Source organism: Anas acuta, chromosome 1 (assembly GCF_963932015.1).
Source record: "Anas acuta chromosome 1, bAnaAcu1.1, whole genome shotgun sequence".
NCBI classification, from domain to species: domain Eukaryota; kingdom Metazoa; phylum Chordata; class Aves; order Anseriformes; family Anatidae; genus Anas; species Anas acuta.
The window spans coordinates 179,406,344-179,424,288 of NC_088979.1; the positions used below are offsets into that span (position 1 = coordinate 179,406,344).

Consider the following 17,945-nt stretch of genomic DNA (forward strand, 5'->3'; position numbering starts at 1 on the left):
GAGACAAGCAGAAGGAATCAGAGGGAATGGTCACATGGCCATGGGAGAGGAGAAGCAAAGCCCAGAAGGCATGTGAGGAATGTTTTAGCAATTCGTGTCCATAAAGAACAGTCCTGTCTGCCTCTGGGCCCTGCACTAGCAATTTAATTCTTGAACCACAGATGCAGTGTGTCCCAGTCTCCCCCTCATTCTAGTCAATCTATCAAGTCTTCAGAAAATACTCCTCAAATTTATGAACCTGTTTGCTTTTGTTATTCCGGACTTCTGTTTCTAACAGTTACAGCCTTTTTTTTTCTGTCTTCTTCAAGATTAACTTAACACTGCTATAGGTGTGACTCTCCCTGTGAATGGCTGGTGAAGAATGTTTTAATTACTGGTGAAGTGTCAATAGGAAAGTTATTTGTGTTTGTATGAAGTCTTTGATGTCTGGGGGTTTCAGAACAACTGATAACAACTAGTGACTGTTATGGGATACTATGCAAACCTCTGGTATTTGGCCAGGTGGCCAAGATACTAAGAAGAAGAAAAAAAGAAGCTGAAGGACAGCTGGGAGACAAGACCTGCAGAAAATGTTCTATAAACTTGGTACGATGCCAAAGGAGTACAAAGGGGAAGGACTTGGAGAGGAAGACTACGAGCCTTCAGCATGAAAGACCCCTAGAGACCCCCAGAAGAGACTGATACGCATGCTCCAGTAGGAGGGACTGGACCCCGGAAGCTAATTATAATAACCTGTTTTTTTTAGAAGTATTAATGAATATGTATTAGTCTAGGAGCATAAAAATCAGCTGCTTGATGTAACTGGGGTGCATCCTGCTGGAGCGGAGACTCCCAGTGCACCCAGTGCTGTTTGCTAACCTCTATTCTTTTATATTCTTTTAATAAATCTTATTTTTTTTATTTAATCCTAATTTGAATCCTGAGCCATTTCTAACAGGGAGAAGAGAAGAAGACAAAGACCCGCACTACATGACATGGTTTATTAAATGCCAAGGTGGGCGACAGAACTTGGAATTAAAGGCGGGCTGTTATCTGCACAGAACCGCCTTGTTTTCTGGACTGGGACGTCCTCTGCTCCACCTTCATCTGGTCTGTAATAATGTTCAGCTGTGAAAATAGGGAAATGCAAAATAAGGAAATGCACAAGGCAGGAACACATGTTTTCACCTCCAATTACCAGTATGTGAAAAGTTAGTGAAGGAAATTCCAGAAGCTACAAACGGAACGTTGTGAGCTAACCTGCAAACGACTCTTGCTTAGCAGTGTTAGCCTTAGTCCTCTGCAGCCCTCTTCATCCTCGAGTGTCCCTACTCCCTAAGCATTCAAACTGGGCATTCTTTGGAACACTACTCCTAAAATGCAGCTTCCGAATTCACTTGAAAAGGCTGAAAAGGATCTGCCTTTGAAAAGGCAAACATGTTCGTGCTGCCACCACCTGGCCCTACCGCAGCCTTCGGTGTGGCATGTCTTTGTCTGGTGCCTGTTCTCTCATTACCATTTGTACGGTCATTTTGTCTATTCTCCCTTTCTTTCCCTTCACTCTTTCCCTTATGGCTTTGCAGAAGAAGAAGGGCACTCTGTATTTTGCACACCCCCCAATGACCAGAGGTCTTCAGCCCTCCCCCATACAGTTGTGTACTCTTCTGATGCTTAGCAGTTGTTTTAGCATAAAGACGGTGTGTTTTGGACCCACAAAAGGGATTCTAACTTGAGGCTCAGAAGCGTAAGCTTGCTCACAGATATTCTTTCAGAGAGGTTGAGAATAACATTTATGAATGCTGACCTTAGGCACGCAGGCTTCAGTGGTGCTTCGGGTGGAGCTTAGCTTGTTTTTGTCTAGACTCTGACGAGCTCTGAAAAAGTCAGATGCATGCAAGAATTATATTTGGTTACAGTTTGGCAAAGCTGCTCTCCAGGTCTTTGACCAGCATTTGACTTCTGAGAGTGGAAGGGATGAATGGCGTCTAAACACAAAAACATCATTTGATTTGAGGTTTTTGGAGAGCCTGCATCCATGGTGCAAAAGTATCACCGATGCTGTGGATTTATGTGGCTTCTTCTGGAAGATGCATCAGCTGCATAAAGAGTCAGGGATATCCTCCCCTGCCTAAGGAAAACTCCAATCTCAGACTTGCTGCCGAAATGGCAGCCAAAGCCATAGACTTCACAGAATCAGGTTCTGCTCTCTAGAAGGCTCATACTTCTTTAAGCATTCTTAGTTTGTTGCCACGACAATAGGACATGCAGTTCCTCTTTTCTGCCTTACATCGCTGTATTGGGTGTACATGGCAGGGTTTGGGTTGCAAGGGGCTGCAGAGGTGGCCTCTGTGAGAAGGATCTCCACGCTGCAGCCCCCCCATGGGTGGAGGAGCCCCCGGTGGAGCAGGTGGCTGTGGCCTGGAGGAGGCTGTGGCTCATGGAGAGCCCCCATGGGAGCAGGCCCCGGGCCAGAGCTGCAGCCCGTGGAGAGGAGCCCGCGCAGGAGCAGGGGGGCTAGGGGGAGCTGCCACCCGTGGGGGACCCGTGCTGGAGCAATTTGCTCCTGGGGGATGGACCCCGTGGTACAGAGCCGTGTGGGAGCAGTGCTTGAAGAGCCGCTGCCTGTGGACAGCCCCCGCAGGCTCAGTTCAGGAAGGACAGCATCCTGTGAGAGGGACCCCACGGGGAGCAGGCGCAGACAGGGACTGTGCAATTGTAGGCATATTTACTGACATCATGTTGACCAGGCATACAAGAGGGTTCTTAGGAGGAGAATGTACAAGGAAAAAGCAGCATCTTGCTCTCACTCCAAAAAGCAGTCTGCACATACCTTTGCAGGTTTTTTCTCTGGAAGTCTTCTGAGCTTTCGTTCCTCCTGACAGCAGTGCTTGTACCTTTCCAGTTTTGCCTCAATGGACTCATCTGGAAAAGTATGCTCTTGCAGTGTCTTTCTCCCTCCATCGTCCTCTTCAGAGTCAGCATGTCTGCTTCTGTGCGTTGGCTTCTTGCTCGGAGAAGCACAAGGAGGAGATCTTGACAGTTCATGCATGTCTGGGGAGGCTGCCCGTGTCTGAAGCAGATAATGAAACTTCCATCACCACAAAGAAGAAGAGAACCATCCCCCCATCAGTCGCACATAGCCAGTTTCAAGGGCCCAGCCTCACTGAGGGCACGGCACTCGCCTCCTCACTACCACCAGCAGTCAAGGCAGAACACGGAAACTACCACAGGGCAACGATCCTATTTCTCAGGAGGAGAAAGTAAGCCTTTTCCAAAGGCTCCATACATAATTCTGTTCAGTTCAGTGACTTCTGCACCAGTGAAGAACAACACTTCACAGAAAGAAAGAGGGGCAAGACCCCAAATACAAATATGTCCTGCGACTTCTGGTATGAGCACTTGTTCCTTTTCAGGCCCTTTCTTATCTCTGTCTCATGCTGTTGCTTTTGCACGAGACTCACCTTGGAAGTCTTCAGGAGATCTTTGAGGTATGCCACCTCTTCTTGCAGCTGGCCATTGGTCTTCTCCAGTTTTTCCTGAGAGCCACGCAGAGCAGACAGCTCTTCTTGCAGGTTGCAATATTGTGCTTCTAGCTGCCTGCGTTTTTCAGACATCATCTCCAGCTGCTGCGAAAGTTCTTTGAGCTGTGGAGAGCAAAGCACAAAGGGGTAGGGCGTCAAGATGGTGTTTGTCACCTTCTGACTTGGTATTGAAAGCAAAGGATTCCCCAAGTTTCCATCCTTCCTCGGTTCTTCTGCAGGGAGACAAGACTGGCCTGAAAGGTGCTAGGGACGCTCTTGCCCGAAATGCTCCTCTGCTCGTGGGACATCAAACACGCCTCTACCCAGACACCAGAAAGAATGTCTATTGTGTGTGTGTTGGGGGAAGCGCTGCAGTGCAGAACGGAGTAGGCACGAGCAACCAATGCTCTTCCTGCCGTTACTCTGAAAGCTTTGGAAACAGTGCCTCAGGAGGCCACTTTGACAGAGCTGCTGGAGCTAGGCCTTTTCTCTCTAGGTCAGAGCTGATGTGTGGTTGCAAGGATACGGAGGTTATAGCAGATGTTCCATTAAGTCCCAAAGGTCAGCAGCGGTGCTGTCTTGCGCTCCTCCTCCAGAAATACACCCTTTTTTATACCTACTTAAAATACACTCGGGAGGTTCCTGCCTATTATAAATAGATAGAAACAAACAAACAAACAAACAACAACAAGAAAAACAGAAACCCTCAGGAAACAAACAAAAAATAAAATAAAAAAATAATCTTCATTTTACAGTGCCTACACACAATGCTATTTCCTCTCAAATAACAGCACTCTTCTAATGGCAGTGAAGCCACGAGAATGCTACGAGCCTTTGGACTAAGAATGGGCCACCACAAGGGCACTTGAGTCCTTCTACAGAACCTTCTAAAGCACACGTGTGCCTTAGCAGCACCTCTCAGTAACGAGGGGAAAGGTAGCTAAAGGGTTCCATGCAACTGAACAAGACACCCATGGCAGCTCAAAAGCACTTCTTGGTCCTCGACATCAGGGTGCCCATGGCTAGGGAAAGACGGGCTGAGACAGCAGCTGGTGAGCGGCAAGTTACAAAAACGTCACTGTCTCAACTCCTAAGACAGGGCTCCAGAAGTGATCTTGGGCAGAGCCAACTTCAGACAGGTGGAGTTGCACCTGCCAGAACTGAAAAGTGCCATGGCCTGTGAAGCCACTGAGCCCGCCAGCCTTGCTGTGACTCTCAGCTCGTCCTTCCTCCACAGAGCAGCCTGCCCTCAGAGTGCCCTCACAGATACTGCTCTGCACGTTCATTTTGACTCATAACGACAACTGCATCTGCGTTCACCTGCTACGTATGACAACAGAAGGAGCACCAAGGAGAGAACAGACAACTCACAATACAAGAAGCAGCATGGAAAAAAACAACACAGGCATGAACATTAACAGACAAAAAAAAAAAAAAAGACAAAATCCTGCAGAATCCAGAGCTCATGTTTACCTATCACATAGCCAGTTTCAAGGGCTCAGCCTCACTAAGGGCAGGCCACTCTGCCTCCTCACTACCAGCAGTTGTCAAGGCAGAAGCCAGAAACTGCCCCAGGTCAACCGTTCATTTTAATCTGGACGACACCAGTTCTCAGCACTCCGTTTTTACCTCAGAGCTAGTACTAAGACATTTTGCCTCTGTAAGACAGTGCTCTGCTTGTAAGCCTTTTCCATAGGCTCCATACACAATTCACGGGGACTTCTGCACCAGTGGAGAACAACGCCTCACAGAAAGAAAGAGGGGCAAGACCCCAAATACAAATATGTCCTGCGACTTCTGGTATGAGCACTTGTTCCTTTTCAGGCCCTTTCTTATCTCTGTCTCATGCTGTTGCTTTTGCACGAGACTCACCTTGGAAGTCTTCAGGAGATCTTTGAGGTATGCCACCTCTTCTTGCAGCTGGCCATTGGTCTTCTCCAGTTTTTCCTGAGAGCCACGCAGAGCAGACAGCTCTTCTTGCAGGTCGCAATTTTGTGCTTCTAGCTGCCTGCGTTTTTCAGACTCCATCTCCAGCTGCTGCGAAAGTTCTTTGAGCTGTGGAGAGCAAAGCACAAAGGGGTAGGGCGTCAAGATGGTGTTTGTCACCTTCTGACTTGGTATTGAAAGTAAAGGCAGGCTCGTCTTTTAACAGAACAGCTTTTAGATCACTGCTGGCAGGATTCCCCAAGTTTCCATCCTTCCTCGGTTCTTCTGCAGGGAGACGAGACTGGCCTGAAAGGTGCTAGGGACGCTCTTGCCCGAAATGCTCCTCTGCTCGTGGGACATCAAACACGCCTCTACCCAGACACCAGAAAGAACGCCTATTGTGTGTGTGTTGGGGGAAGCGCTGCAGTGCAGAACGGAGTAGGCACGAGCAACCAATGCTCTTCCTGCCGTTACTCTGAAAGCTTTGGAAACAGTGCCTCAGGAGGCCACTTTGACAGAGCTGCTGGAGGAAGGCCTTTTCTCTCTAGGTCAAAGCTGATGTGTGGTTGCAAGGATACGGAGGTTATAGCAGATGTTCCATTAAGTCCCAAAGGTCAGCAGCGGTGCTGTCTTGCGCTCCTCCTCCAGAAATACACCCTTTTTTATACCTACTTAAAATACACTCGGGAGGTTCCTGCCTATTATAAATAGATAGAAACAAACAAACAAACAAACAACAACAAGAAAAACAGAAACCCTCAGGAAACAAACAAAAAATAAAATAAAAAAATAATCTTCATTTTACAGTGCCTACACACAATGCTATTTCCTCTCAAATAACAGCACTCTTCTAATGGCAGTGAAGCCACGAGAATGCTACGAGCCTTTGGACTAAGAATGGGCCACCACAAGGGCACTTGAGTCCTTCTACAGAACCTTCTAAAGCACACGTGTGCCTTAGCAGCACCTCTCAGTAACGAGGGGAAAGGTAGCTAAAGGGTTCCATGCAACTGAACAAGACACCCATGGCAGCTCAAAAGCACTTCTTGGTCCTCGACATCAGGGTGCCCATGGCTAGGGAAAGACGGGCTGAGACAGCAGCTGGTGAGCGGCAAGTTACAAAAACGTCACTGTCTCAACTCCTAAGACAGGGCTCCAGAAGTGATCTTGGGCAGAGCCAACTTCAGACAGGTGGAGTTGCACCTGCCAAAACTGAAAAGTGCCATGGCCTGTGAAGCCACTGAGCCCGCCAGCCTTGCTGTGACTCTCAGCTCGTCCTTCCTCCACAGAGCAGCCTGCCCTCAGAGTGCCCTCACAGATACTGCTCTGCACGTTCATTTTGACTCATAACGACAACTGCATCTGCGTTCACCTGCTACGTATGACAACAGAAGGAGCACCAAGGAGAGAACAGACAACTCACAATACAAGAAGCAGCATGGAAAAAAACAACACAGGCATGAACATTAACAGACAAAAAAAAAAAAAAGACAAAATCCTGCAGAATCCAGAGCTCATGTTTACCTATCACATAGCCAGTTTCAAGGGCTCAGCCTCACTAAGGGCAGGCCACTCTGCCTCCTCACTACCAGCAGTTGTCAAGGCAGAAGCCAGAAACTGCCCCAGGTCAACCGTTCATTTTAATCTGGACGACACCAGTTCTCAGCACTCCGTTTTTACCTCAGAGCTAGTACTAAGACATTTTGCCTCTGTAAGACAGTGCTCTGCTTGTAAGCCTTTTCCATAGGCTCCATACACAATTCACGGGGACTTCTGCACCAGTGGAGAACAACACCTCACAGAAAGAAAGAGGGGCAAGACCCCAAATACAAATATGTATGCCACCTCTTCTTGCAGCTGGCCATTGGTCTTCTCCAGTTTTTCCTGAGAGCCACGCAGAGCAGACAGCTCTTCTTGCAGGTCGCAATTTTGTGCTTCTAGCTGCCTGCGTTTTTCAGACTCCATCTCCAGCTGCTGCGAAAGTTCTTTGAGCTGTGGAGAGCAAAGCACAAAGGGGTAGGGCGTCAAGATGGTGTTTGTCACCTTCTGACTTGGTATTGAAAGTAAAGGCAGGCTCGTCTTTTAACAGAACAGCTTTTAGATCACTGCTGGCAGGATTCCCCAAGTTTCCATCCTTCCTCGGTTCTTCTGCAGGGAGACGAGACTGGCCTGAAAGGTGCTAGGGACGTTCTTGCCCGAAATGCTCCTCTGCTCGTGGGACATCAAACACGCCTCTACCCAGACACCAGAAAGAACGCCTATTGTGTGTGTGTTGGGGGAAGCGCTGCAGTGCAGAACGGAGTAGGCACGAGCAACCAATGCTCTTCCTGCCGTTACTCTGAAAGCTTTGGAAACAGTGCCTCAGGAGGCCACTTTGACAGAGCTGCTGGAGCTAGGCCTTTTCTCTCTAGGTCAGAGCTGATGTGTGGTTGCAAGGATACGGAGGATATAGCAGATGTTCCATTAAGTCCCAAAGGTCAGCTGTGGTGCTGTCTTGCTCTCCTCCTCCAAAGGCCCGTTGTGTTGGTCACCAGCAGAAAGGGGGGAAGAAGGGAAGAGAAAGCACAACCGCTCTCAGATTTATCCCTATAGTGCAGCCTTTCCATACCTCAGCTTTAGCCGTTCTCAATTCCTCTCGCAAGCGCTCTGCGTCTTTCTCATCGTCCCTGCGCTGGCTCTCAGTAGCCTCAGGTGGGGCTTCTGACACAGACAGACTTTCAGGAGCACCAGGAAGCTCCATCTGCAGCTGTCTGTCTCGATCCTAAAGAAATGGGGTTCCGTGAGCATGACAAAGTCAGTGAGAACCTGGGAATATGAGCTGTGCTTTTACTCATTAGCTTCTACAACGAGGTCAGTCTTCTGCCTGAAACAAAGCATTGGAAGCGCGCCACCGCCGGGCATCTGCACAGCTGGGGACCTCTCTCCATCTTTCTTAGCCTCAACCACCAGCAGCTCTTTGTGAGGGTTTCTGTTTCTTAAAACACAGGGGAGGCTTAAGGTTTTTTCTCTTCTTGGAACATAGGCTGAGAGACTGGGCAGGGGCTTTCTGCCTACACAAAAAGGCGGGCAGCGGAGAATGGACTCTGCAGAACTGTTGTTGCCTCCAGGGGCATTTCAGCACTTGCAAAGCAGAGGCCAGACTTCTTCTGCCAGAGCTTAAGCATGGCCTGGAATCTCCCTGCAGCTTCTGAGAACATGCTCGCAACCAAGGCATGCACACTGAAAGCAGAGCTGCAAGCCCTCAGTGCTATTCTCTGGTATGCCTTCGTTGTTGGCCTTAAAAATTGCCACGTGAAGGTTACCAGAGCGCTGGTGAGGTATGGTGAAAAGCAACAGGCCACTCCCAGCCAGCCCCTTTGAGAAGCTCAGAAGATTTTAAGCAGCGGGAAGAACCTTTGCTGCTTTGTTATGTAGAATATGCTTCCCCTCGACTGGAACTCTAACTGAAAGGCCAGCTGCAGTGAGACCCAGGTCTCCTAGCAGCTTGGCCAACCTTTTTTAGAAGCGAGTTTTTACAGACAGCAAACTACTCTGGTCATACCTCCCCACCAGAAGGGGGCTCCTAATGCACTGCCTTGCCCCTCCAGCTTGCAAAAAGCTCCCCAAAGAGCTTTCTGTGTTGGTCAGCAGCAGAGAGGGGGAAGAAGGGCAGAGAAAGGGCAACCACCCTCAGATTTATCCTTATAGTGCAGCCTTTACATACCTCAGCTTTAAATACGTTCAGTTGTGCTCGCAAGTACTGTATGCCTTTCTCCATGTCACTGCGCTGGCTCTCAGTATATTCGCGTGTGGCTTCTTGTAACCTTAATAGTCTTTGAAGAGCAACAGGAAGCTCCAGCTGCAGCTCTCTGTCTCGATCCTAAAGAAATGGGGTTCCGTGAGTGTGAGAAAGTCAGTGAGAACATGGGAATATGAGCCGTGCTTTTACTCTTTGTTCTACTATTAGGTTAGTCTTCTGAGTGAAATGAAGGGTCAGACGCACACAAGCACCAGGCATCTGCGCAGCTGGGAACCTCTCTCCATCTTTCTTAGGTTCAACTATCAGCAGCTCTCTGTATGAGCCATGCTCTGCTATCCCTTGGTTGTTGGCCTAAAACTTGTCCATCTAAAGGTTATTTTAGTGCTGGTGGCGTACGGTCAAAAGCAATAATCCACTTATGGCCAGTTCTTTTGAGAAGCTCAGAAGATTTTAAGCAGCAGGAAGAACCTTTGCTGCTTCATTATGTAGAATATGCTTCCCCTCGACTGGAACTGTAACGGAACGGCCGGCTGCAGCAGGACCCAGGTCTCCTAGCAGTTTCACCAGCTCAGTGCAAACTGAAGAGCTGGGCTGGAGCACAAGTAGTTCAAGGGCCCCCAGTCACAACCATGTGGCAGAGGCAGCAACAGAGGGAAGCGAGCCCAGAGGTAAACTTGCCCCAAAGTAAGCGAGCCAAGTGGCAGACAGTGGGTCCTTCACAGAAAGTACCTTGTGATCCGTGGGCAATTCAGCGTCTTCCTCCTGCTCTGCTCCTACAGCTGGCAGGGCGCCTACAAGGGATGGACGAAGCAAGACAGTGTGAGCATTCCTGGCACTCTGCGTTTCCCTGCCAGTCAAGCCCTGACCCCAAATAAGGGAAAGGGTCTGACATCAGGCCACAGTCCTCATCAGCTCTTCCACACTACAGGATCCTACCTTCTCCATCCAAAGCACGTGTGTGAAATAGAAAACGCTCAGTCGTCAGAGGGCAAAATCTGCTGGGGACTGCTGTGTCTTGTGCAGCATCAGCAGAAGCTTCTCCCGTCTTTTCGCAGTGTGCGCGTTCTACCAGTTTCCTGGCAATGCTACACGTAGAAAGAGAGAACGTACAGGCAGTCAGATCCAAAACATCCTTGCCCAGGATCCTTGCTCTTGCCGAGGACAGCAACTGACTTGGAACCGGTTCAGAACTGTCTGTGTGCGGTGTCAGTCTCCCCACGATGGTGGACCTGCTACGCCACCAGGGATCTCTTTGAGGGTTTATCTGAAGGGACACTGGTAAGATCCCCACTGAAAGAACAGGCGCCTCTTTCCTGGCCAGTGGAGTGGAACTGGGCTTAGTAACGCAAGCGGGATTTCTAATTTTCTTTTCATTAAACTTTATGCATCTACCACAGAGGGTGACAAATCAGCATGGACACTCTGACAACTCAGCCGCTCTAACAGCGACGTACAAAACACTCACCCAATGTGTCCCGACTGGAGAGCATAATCCACAGCCGTGTAGCCAGCAACATCTTTGCAAGTAATGGTAGCACCGTAGGAAAGAAGTAGGTCTACTACATCCATTTCCCCAACAGAAGCGGCAAGCATAAGAGCAGTCCTAAAGCATCCAAAAGATGATATATGAAACATAGCAGCATTTGCAGGCTCTGTGTTGTTGTTATTGTAATCCCTGTTTACTCCCCAAACAATTCCCTCCCCGATTCCTACAAGCTCAGGGAAAGCAAAGCCACACACAGGGGAGTGTTGCAGGACTGAGGCTGGAAGGCACCTCGGGACGCCTCCTGGCCAACTGCCTCCCCAGAACAGACTCAGCCCAGACCACGGGTCCAGACCACGTTGCTCAAGGCTTCTTCTATGCTGCTCTTCAAAGCCTCCAAGGATGGAGGCTGCTCAAACCCCTGGCACCACCTGCTCCCCTGATTAACCTTCCTCATGCCGAGAGGGTTTCTCCTAAGCAGCTCTGGGAAGGCCTCTTGTTTCACTTAATGCCCATTGTCTCTCGGACAACACTGACTCTCTCTCTCCTGATCCTTCCAGTGACAATGCTAAGGAGACCCGCATGCACTTTGGAGCAATGCCTCACCTTCCAAAGTCATTTTTAGCACACACAGTCGCTCCTTTTTGAAGAAGAAAGTTTACCATCTCTTTATGATTGCTGGAGATGGCAAGAAGAAGCGGGGTATTTCCCCCCTGAAAGGATAAAGAATCCCAGTCAGAACAGCCCAGATGAATTAGGTGCCTTTCCCAAAGAGCAGCGCTACCCAAATTCAAAACTTACCCAGTTCTTTGCTTCAAGGCGTGCACCATGCTCAACTAACATCTCTGTTAGAGATGTGCTGGGAGCTGCGGCAGCCAGGTGAAGGGCAGAGTTGCCTCCGTAACCTTCCAGGTTTGGGTCGGCATGGTGCTCTAGCAGAATCGCCACGCATTCTTCATGCTGGCTCTCCACTGCCTGCAAACAACACAAAGAAAAGGAAGGACTCGTGCCATGTTTCACTCTGTCACAGCTACAGCAGCTTCCCAGTGCTGGAAGATAAGAGCGTCTTCCAAGACGAGCTCGTGTACGCCTATTACGTGCCGATTGCAACTTTCAGGTTTCTCTACAGGTTGGTGTGAAGAATGCAGCAAGACACTTGTCACTTGAAGCACAATCGATAAAGCCCCACTTAGAGCAGAGTAACGTGTTCCACATACCTTCATCAGTGGCGATCTGCCAGTGTTGTCGCAAAGGTTCAGCAGGCACTTCTCTTGCACCAGGAATCGAACAACATCTGCATGGCCGTTCGCACAAGCAAGGTGCAGAGGTGTCCTAAAACCAAAATAAATTAGCTTTCCACAGGCAGGCAGTGCCCGAAATCACTCCCGGCTCTGGAACACGCGCAGGGCCACAAGTCTCCACTTGCCAATGCCAAGTGGAACGTAAGCTTTGGAGGCTGTGGAACTCCATGAAGACTGTGAAGTCCGTGTAAGCCTCCGAGTTTTTCCACAATCAAAACGGCACAAAAGCAGCAGAAGGGCGGTGAACGCCCCGACGCTGATCACCCACCAGACAGGAGAGAACTGCTAATGCCCGAGCGGCCGCTAAACAACCCCACAGGGAGAGGACAGGGCGGTGGCGGTCGGCGGCACACCCTTCGAGCAGCGCTCGAGCCGCCCCAGCAATTCCAAGCAAAGCTGGATTTTTCCCCTCTGCCAGCTGAGAGGGAAAAGCCCTCGCAGTGATCAGCTCTGACCCAGGGTTCCAGGGGAGGCGGTGCCCTTGCTGCCGTGCTCCTGACTCTGCCCTGCGCTTCAGCCGTCTCTCCGCGCAGGGCTGAAGGCTTTGCCAAGGGCTGGTAGGAGCACGTTCCCCTGACTATGTCCAGTGCCAGTGACTGCCTGGCCGGACGAGGCCCCGTCTCAGCCCTCCATCGCCTCAGCTCTTGCTGACACCTGCTGCAGAAGGAGGGTTGGTGCCAGAGCCGCGTACGCAGTGGCACCAGGCTGAAGCTCGCACGCCACAGGAGAGCGATCCCAGCCCGAGCCTTTAAGATGCTCCCCAGCCCCTCACCGCTTTGCCTGGTCCAGACGGTTTTTGCCTAGTCTCTTCAGCCACCAGTGCTTCCTCAGCCGGGCCAGGTCGCCACGGGCAGCTGCGCGGTGCAGCCCATGCAGGCCCTCCTCTGGCAGCTGGTGGGCATCGCTGTCTCTGGACAGCAAAGTGCTGCTGGGCATCGGACTATCCATGCTGCAGCAAGGATGTGGGCACAAGCCCAGCTGGGGCCACCGGAGCCCTGCGGGCCCTGCTTGGGTCCGACACGGACAGGCGCAGGGGCAGGGGAGCCGAGCCCCGAGCAGCGGCTGTGGCCTGGCACTTCCAGGCAGGGCAGGGACGCACCGAGACTCCCAGCCAGGGCAATGCTGTTGCTCCCACAGCAGAGGCAACAGCACTGAGCACTGCTGGGGGCACTGTACTGTGTCTCAGCATTGTGTCACATTACGTCACAATGGGCGTCACCAGGGGCGTCACTAGGCGTCACCAGAGCGTCCCTAGGTGTCGCCTTAAGTTGGAGGGCCACACTGCCCCACACTCCAGCAGTGACTGCGGCAGTTTCTGGCTCCTGCCTTCAGAGCTCTTTGTGCCTCAGTTGACGTTCTTCCGCAGCGTGGATGGGGATCTGGGGCCATGCGACGGGGCTGGGCTCCTCAGGAGGCACCGAGAACATGCCTGGCTGGCAAGGGCACTGCATTACTTCCCTGGGGCCATGGTTGAGCTGGCACCTGCCCCAGTTGTACTGGGTCTGGCTGGGATGGAGCTAACATTCCCTGCAGCAGCCCATACAGGGTTGTTCTCTGCACTTGTACGGAATCATTAAGGTTGGAAGTTGCCTTCAGGATCATCTGGTCCAACCGTCACCCTACTACCACTGTCACTCACTAACCCACGTCCCTAAGCGCCAGGTCCAGCCTTTCCTTGAACACCCCCAGGGACAGTGACGCCACCACCTCCCTGGGCAACCCGCTCCAATGCCCGACTGCTCTTTCTGAGGAGAAATGTCTCCTAATTTATAAGCTTATCCTCCCCTGGTGCAGCTTGAGGCCATTCCCTCCAATCCTGCCACTAGTTACCTGAGAGAAGAGGTGGACCCCCAGCTCGCCACACCTTCCTTTCAGGTAGCTGTAGACAGCAACGAGGTCTCCCCTGAGCCTCCTCTTCTCCAGACTAAACAACCCCAATTGCCTCAGCCGCTCCTCACAGGACTTGTGCTCCTGGCCCCTCACCAGCTTCGCAGCCCTCTTCCCGTTCCAGGGCCTCGATGTCCTTCTTGCACTGAGGAGCCCAAAGCCAAACACAGTACTCAAGGTGCAGCCTCACCAGAGCAGAGGACAGAGAAAAAATCACCTCCCTGTTCCTGCCGGCTGTGCTGTTCCTGATACTAACCAGGATGCCACTGGTCTTCTTGGACACCTGGGCACACTGCCGGCTCATGTTCAGGCCAGCATGGACCAACACGCCCGGATCCTTTTCCTCTGCACAGCTCTTGATCCACTCTCCCCCAAGCCTGTGGCGCTGCATGAGATTGTTGTGGCCAAAGTGCAGGACCCGGCACTTAGCCATGTTGAACGTCATCCCATTGGCCTCTGCCCATCGAAGCATCCTGTCCAGGTCACTCTGCAGGGCCTTCTGTATTTTAGGAGTAGTTTTAGCTGTATTTTAGGAGTAGTTTTCCAAAGAATGCCCAGTTTGAATGCTTAGGGAGTAGGGACACTCGAGGATGAAGCGGGCTGCAGAGGACTAAGGCTAACAACACTGGTGTGCAATAGTCCTTTGCAGGTTCCCTTCAGATGTTCTGCGTGGAGCCTGTGGAATTTCTTTCACTAACTTCTGAAAAGCTTGAAGTTGGAGGTGAAAATGTGTTCCTGCCTTAAGCATTTCCCTCTTATTGTGCGTTTCCCTGTTTTCACAGCTGAACATTATTACAGATCAGATGAAGGTGGAGCAGAGGACGTCCCAGTCCAGGAAACAAGGCGTGGTCCTACCAAGGTGGAGGAAGTCTGCCAACACTTGCCTTCAGCCCCCTAATTGGGGCAGTTTCCAGGCAGTGCGCAAGAGCAGCCATTGCCCCCACCATGCTGGCAAGAACGCAGCGGTTCTGTGCAGATAACAGCCTGCCTTTAATTCCAAGTTCTGTCGCCCACCACCTTGGCATGTAATAAACCATGTCATGTAGTGCGGGTCTTTGTCGTCTTCTCTTCTCCCTTCTGGGCTTTGCTTCTCCCCTCCCCTACTCATTTGACCTTTCCCTCTAATTCCTGCCGCTGGCAGGGGCACAGCATTACTTCCCCATCCATGGCTGCGGTTGATCTGGCAGCTGTCCTGGCTCACCCCCGCACTCTCCTAGGCACGGGGCAGCACCGTGCCCACATGCAGGGACAGTCCCCCCCTGACGTCCAGCTCCTGCGGGGCCATTCTTCACTTGTGCTGCCACAGTGGTGCTGCTGCATTGGTGACAGCGGCTGAAGGTGTTCCCGTGCTCCAGACCGTCTGGGTGCCCTCCCCAGCGATGGCCCTCCCCAGATTTGCCAGAGGAATGGCAGAAGATCTCTTCCTATAGGAGTATTGGGTTTACATAGCCAGGTTTTATCTGCAGGGCGCTGCAGGGGTAGCCTCTGTGAGAAGAGTCCAGAAGGTGCCCCATGTTAGATAAGGACCAGATTCCGTTGGCTCCAAAGGGACCTGATGCTGGCCAGAGATGAGCCAAAAATTGCTCTTTGTGCATCCGTGAGAGCATATTTAAGAAAGGGAAAACAAACAAAGCACACAGTGACACAACTGCAGCTGGGAGAGTGAGGGGTGAGAACCAGCCCTGCAGCCCCCAAGCTCAGTGCAGCAGGAGGGCAGGAGGTGCTCCAGGCACGCAGCAGCAGTTCCCTTGCAGCTCGTGGAGAGGCCCCTGGTGGAGCAGGCTGTCCCCCTGCAGCCCATGGGTCCCGCATGGAGCAGATCTCCACGCTGCAGCCCCCCCATGGGTGGAGGAGCCCCCGGTGGAGCAGGTGGCTGTGGCCTGGAGGAGGCTGCGGCCCATGGAGAGCCCCCGCAGGAGCAGGCCCCGGGCCGGAGCTGCAGCCCGTGGAGAGGAGCCCGTGCAGGAGCAGGGGGTCTGGGGGATGCTGATGCCCGTGGGGGACCCGTGCTGGAGCAGTTTGCTCCTGGGGGATGGACCCTGTGGTACCGAGCCATGCGGGAGCAGTGCTTGAAGAGCTGCTGCCTGTGGGCAGCCCCCGCAGGCTCTGTCCGGGGCATCTCGCGGGAGGGACCCCATGTGGAGCAGGCGCAGAGGGTGACCGTGAAGGAGCGGTGGAGACAAAAGCATCAGGGACTGACCGCAGCACCCATTCCCCCATGCTCTTTGGGGTAAGAAGGTGGAAGAGGGTGGATGGGAGGAAGGTGGTTTTGGTTTCTTTCCTTTGTTTCTAACTTCTGTAGCTTGTTAATAATAGCCAATAGGTTTTATTAATTTCCATACTCTGAGTTTGTTTTGCCCTTCACAATAATTGTTGAGTGATCTCCCCGTTCTTGTCTCAACCCTTGAGCCCTTTCCTCCTTTCGAGGAGGGGGAGTGAGCAAGCGGTTGTGGTGGAGCTCAGCTGCCCACCGGAGTAAAACCACTGCAGAGGTGTGTCCCACAGTCACTGCATAGGCCAACAAGAAGTCTTGCAATGTGAATCCTTCACAGTGGATGAGAAGTGCCCCCTGCCCCCTTCTTTTGCTCCCTCCATAGAGGTTCACAGTCCGAGGCAGTCGCGTGCTGTGGCGGAGCAGGGGATCACAGTGGCCAGGCGCTTTTCCTCATCGAGGTCACTGGAGGCAGGCGAGGGAGCCACAAGGACCTGGCAAGTCGACTCCATGCTTCAAGACTTCCTCCAGCCAGAAGGAAAGAAGGGTAATGGTTGTAGGCGACTCCCTTCTGAAGGGAACAGAGGGTCACGTATGTTAGGTAGACCCTACCCATAGGGAAGTCTGCAGCCTACCTGGGGCTTGGGTCAAGGCCATTCCCAGGAAACTTCCTGACCTTGTTAGCCCCTCCGATTTTTCCCCATTAGTGAGAATTCAGGCTGGCAGTGATGAAATTGCTGAGAGAAGCGTGGAGGCTACCAAAAGGGACTTCAGGGGACTGAGGCAATTGCTGGATGCAGTGGGCACGCAGGTGGTGTTTTCCTCTATCCCTTCAGCCCTCCCCGAATTTGCCAGATGAGTGTCAGAAGATCTCTTTATATGGGAGAGCCCGAGTCTCCTTCCCAGGAGAACACCTTGCTCAGAGGATGCTGGTTTAAAGCCTACAAATCATTTGCCCTGCATTCAGAAATCCGGCCACAGCATTAAAGCTCTCTGCCAGCCTCATGGACAGTGTGGTTGAGGTCCCCCGCTTGTCGTGGGCTATCCCTTTTGCAAGGGAACCATTTCTAGCCACAGGAGGCAAATGACACCTCTGTCTTTGTGTATTCTCCCTTTGGCCGTCCCAAGCCCTTGTCCCTAGCTTGCCCCTGAGTTTCCCTTGGTACTGTGAAACTCACAAGACACATCTGCAAAAGGCTTGGTCTGACTGTCACAACGGAAATAACACATTTGCTGTTCAGAGGATGCTCCTGGCCAGCAAGGGAGACAAGCAGAAGGAATCAGAGGGAATGGTCACATGGCCATGGGAGAGGAGAAGCAAAGCCCAGAAGGCATGTGAGGAATGTTTTAGCAATTCGTGTCCATAAAGAACAGTCCTGTCTGCCTCTGGGCCCTGCACTAGCAATTTAATTCTTGAACCACAGATGCAGTGTGTCCCAGTCTCCCCCTCATTCTAGTCAATCTATCAAGTCTTCAGAAAATACTCCTCAAATTTATGAACCTGTTTGCTTTTGTTATTCCGGACTTCTGTTTCTAACAGTTACAGCCTTTTTTTTTCTGTCTTCTTCAAGATTAACTTAACACTGCTATAGGTGTGACTCTCCCTGTGAATGGCTGGTGAAGAATGTTTTAATTACTGGTGAAGTGTCAATAGGAAAGTTATTTGTGTTTGTATGAAGTCTTTGATGTCTGGGGGTTTCAGAACAACTGATAACAACTAGTGACTGTTATGGGATACTATGCAAACCTCTGGTATTTGGCCAGGTGGCCAAGATACTAAGAAGAAGAAAAAAAGAAGCTGAAGGACAGCTGGGAGACAAGACCTGCAGAAAATGTTCTATAAACTTGGTACGATGCCAAAGGAGTACAAAGGGGAAGGACTTGGAGAGGAAGACTA

The 17,945-nt window shown here is 51.4% G+C and overlaps 2 protein-coding genes across 2 annotated transcripts; both read right to left on the minus strand.

The window, feature by feature from the left end:
* Window positions 1-963: 963 nt before the first annotated feature.
* Window positions 964-5,786, minus strand: LOC137849499 (myosin heavy chain, clone 203-like). Its single transcript, XM_068669225.1, has 7 exons — window positions 5,733-5,786; window positions 5,373-5,555; window positions 5,009-5,066; window positions 3,441-3,733; window positions 2,810-3,049; window positions 1,784-1,853; window positions 964-1,107 (listed from the first exon to the last, which is right to left on the minus strand). Exons 1-6 carry the CDS (start codon window positions 5,784-5,786, stop codon window positions 1,800-1,802), a joined length of 882 nt encoding a protein of 293 aa, XP_068525326.1. The 3' UTR covers window positions 964-1,107; window positions 1,784-1,799.
* A 1,144-nt stretch (window positions 5,787-6,930) lies between these two features.
* On the minus strand, window positions 6,931-12,885 carry LOC137849559 (POTE ankyrin domain family member B-like). The gene is made up of 10 exons (XM_068669339.1): window positions 12,722-12,885; window positions 11,866-11,980; window positions 11,450-11,623; window positions 11,255-11,361; window positions 10,631-10,768; window positions 10,102-10,250; window positions 9,895-9,956; window positions 9,130-9,285; window positions 8,035-8,187; window positions 6,931-7,418 (listed from the first exon to the last, which is right to left on the minus strand). The coding sequence occupies exons 1-10, from the start codon at window positions 12,883-12,885 to the stop codon at window positions 7,188-7,190; spliced, it is 1,449 nt and encodes a 482-aa protein (XP_068525440.1). The 3' UTR covers window positions 6,931-7,187.
* Window positions 12,886-17,945: the final 5,060 nt, after the last annotated feature.

Bases quoted from the DNA above. Each gene is read 5' to 3' on its own strand.
- LOC137849499 (XM_068669225.1), bottom strand. From the start codon at position 5,786: ATGTCCCACGAGCAGAGGAGCATTTCGGGCAAGAGCGTCCCTAGCACC. The intron at 3,050-3,440 runs GTGAGTCTCGTG...TATCTGCTTCAG, and splicing joins ATCTCCTGAAGACTTCCAAG to ACACGGGCAGCCTCCCCAGA. The intron at 1,854-2,809 runs GTATGTGCAGAC...TGACTTTTTCAG, and splicing joins CAGAGAAAAAACCTGCAAAG to AGCTCGTCAGAGTCTAGACA.
- LOC137849559 (XM_068669339.1), bottom strand. From the start codon at position 12,885: ATGCCCAGCAGCACTTTGCTGTCCAGAGACAGCGATGCCCACCAGCTG. The intron at 10,251-10,630 runs GTGAGTGTTTTG...TTCTACGTGTAG, and splicing joins CTCCAGTCGGGACACATTGG to CATTGCCAGGAAACTGGTAG. The intron at 9,957-10,101 runs GTAGGATCCTGT...CATCCCTTGTAG, and splicing joins ACGTGCTTTGGATGGAGAAG to GCGCCCTGCCAGCTGTAGGA.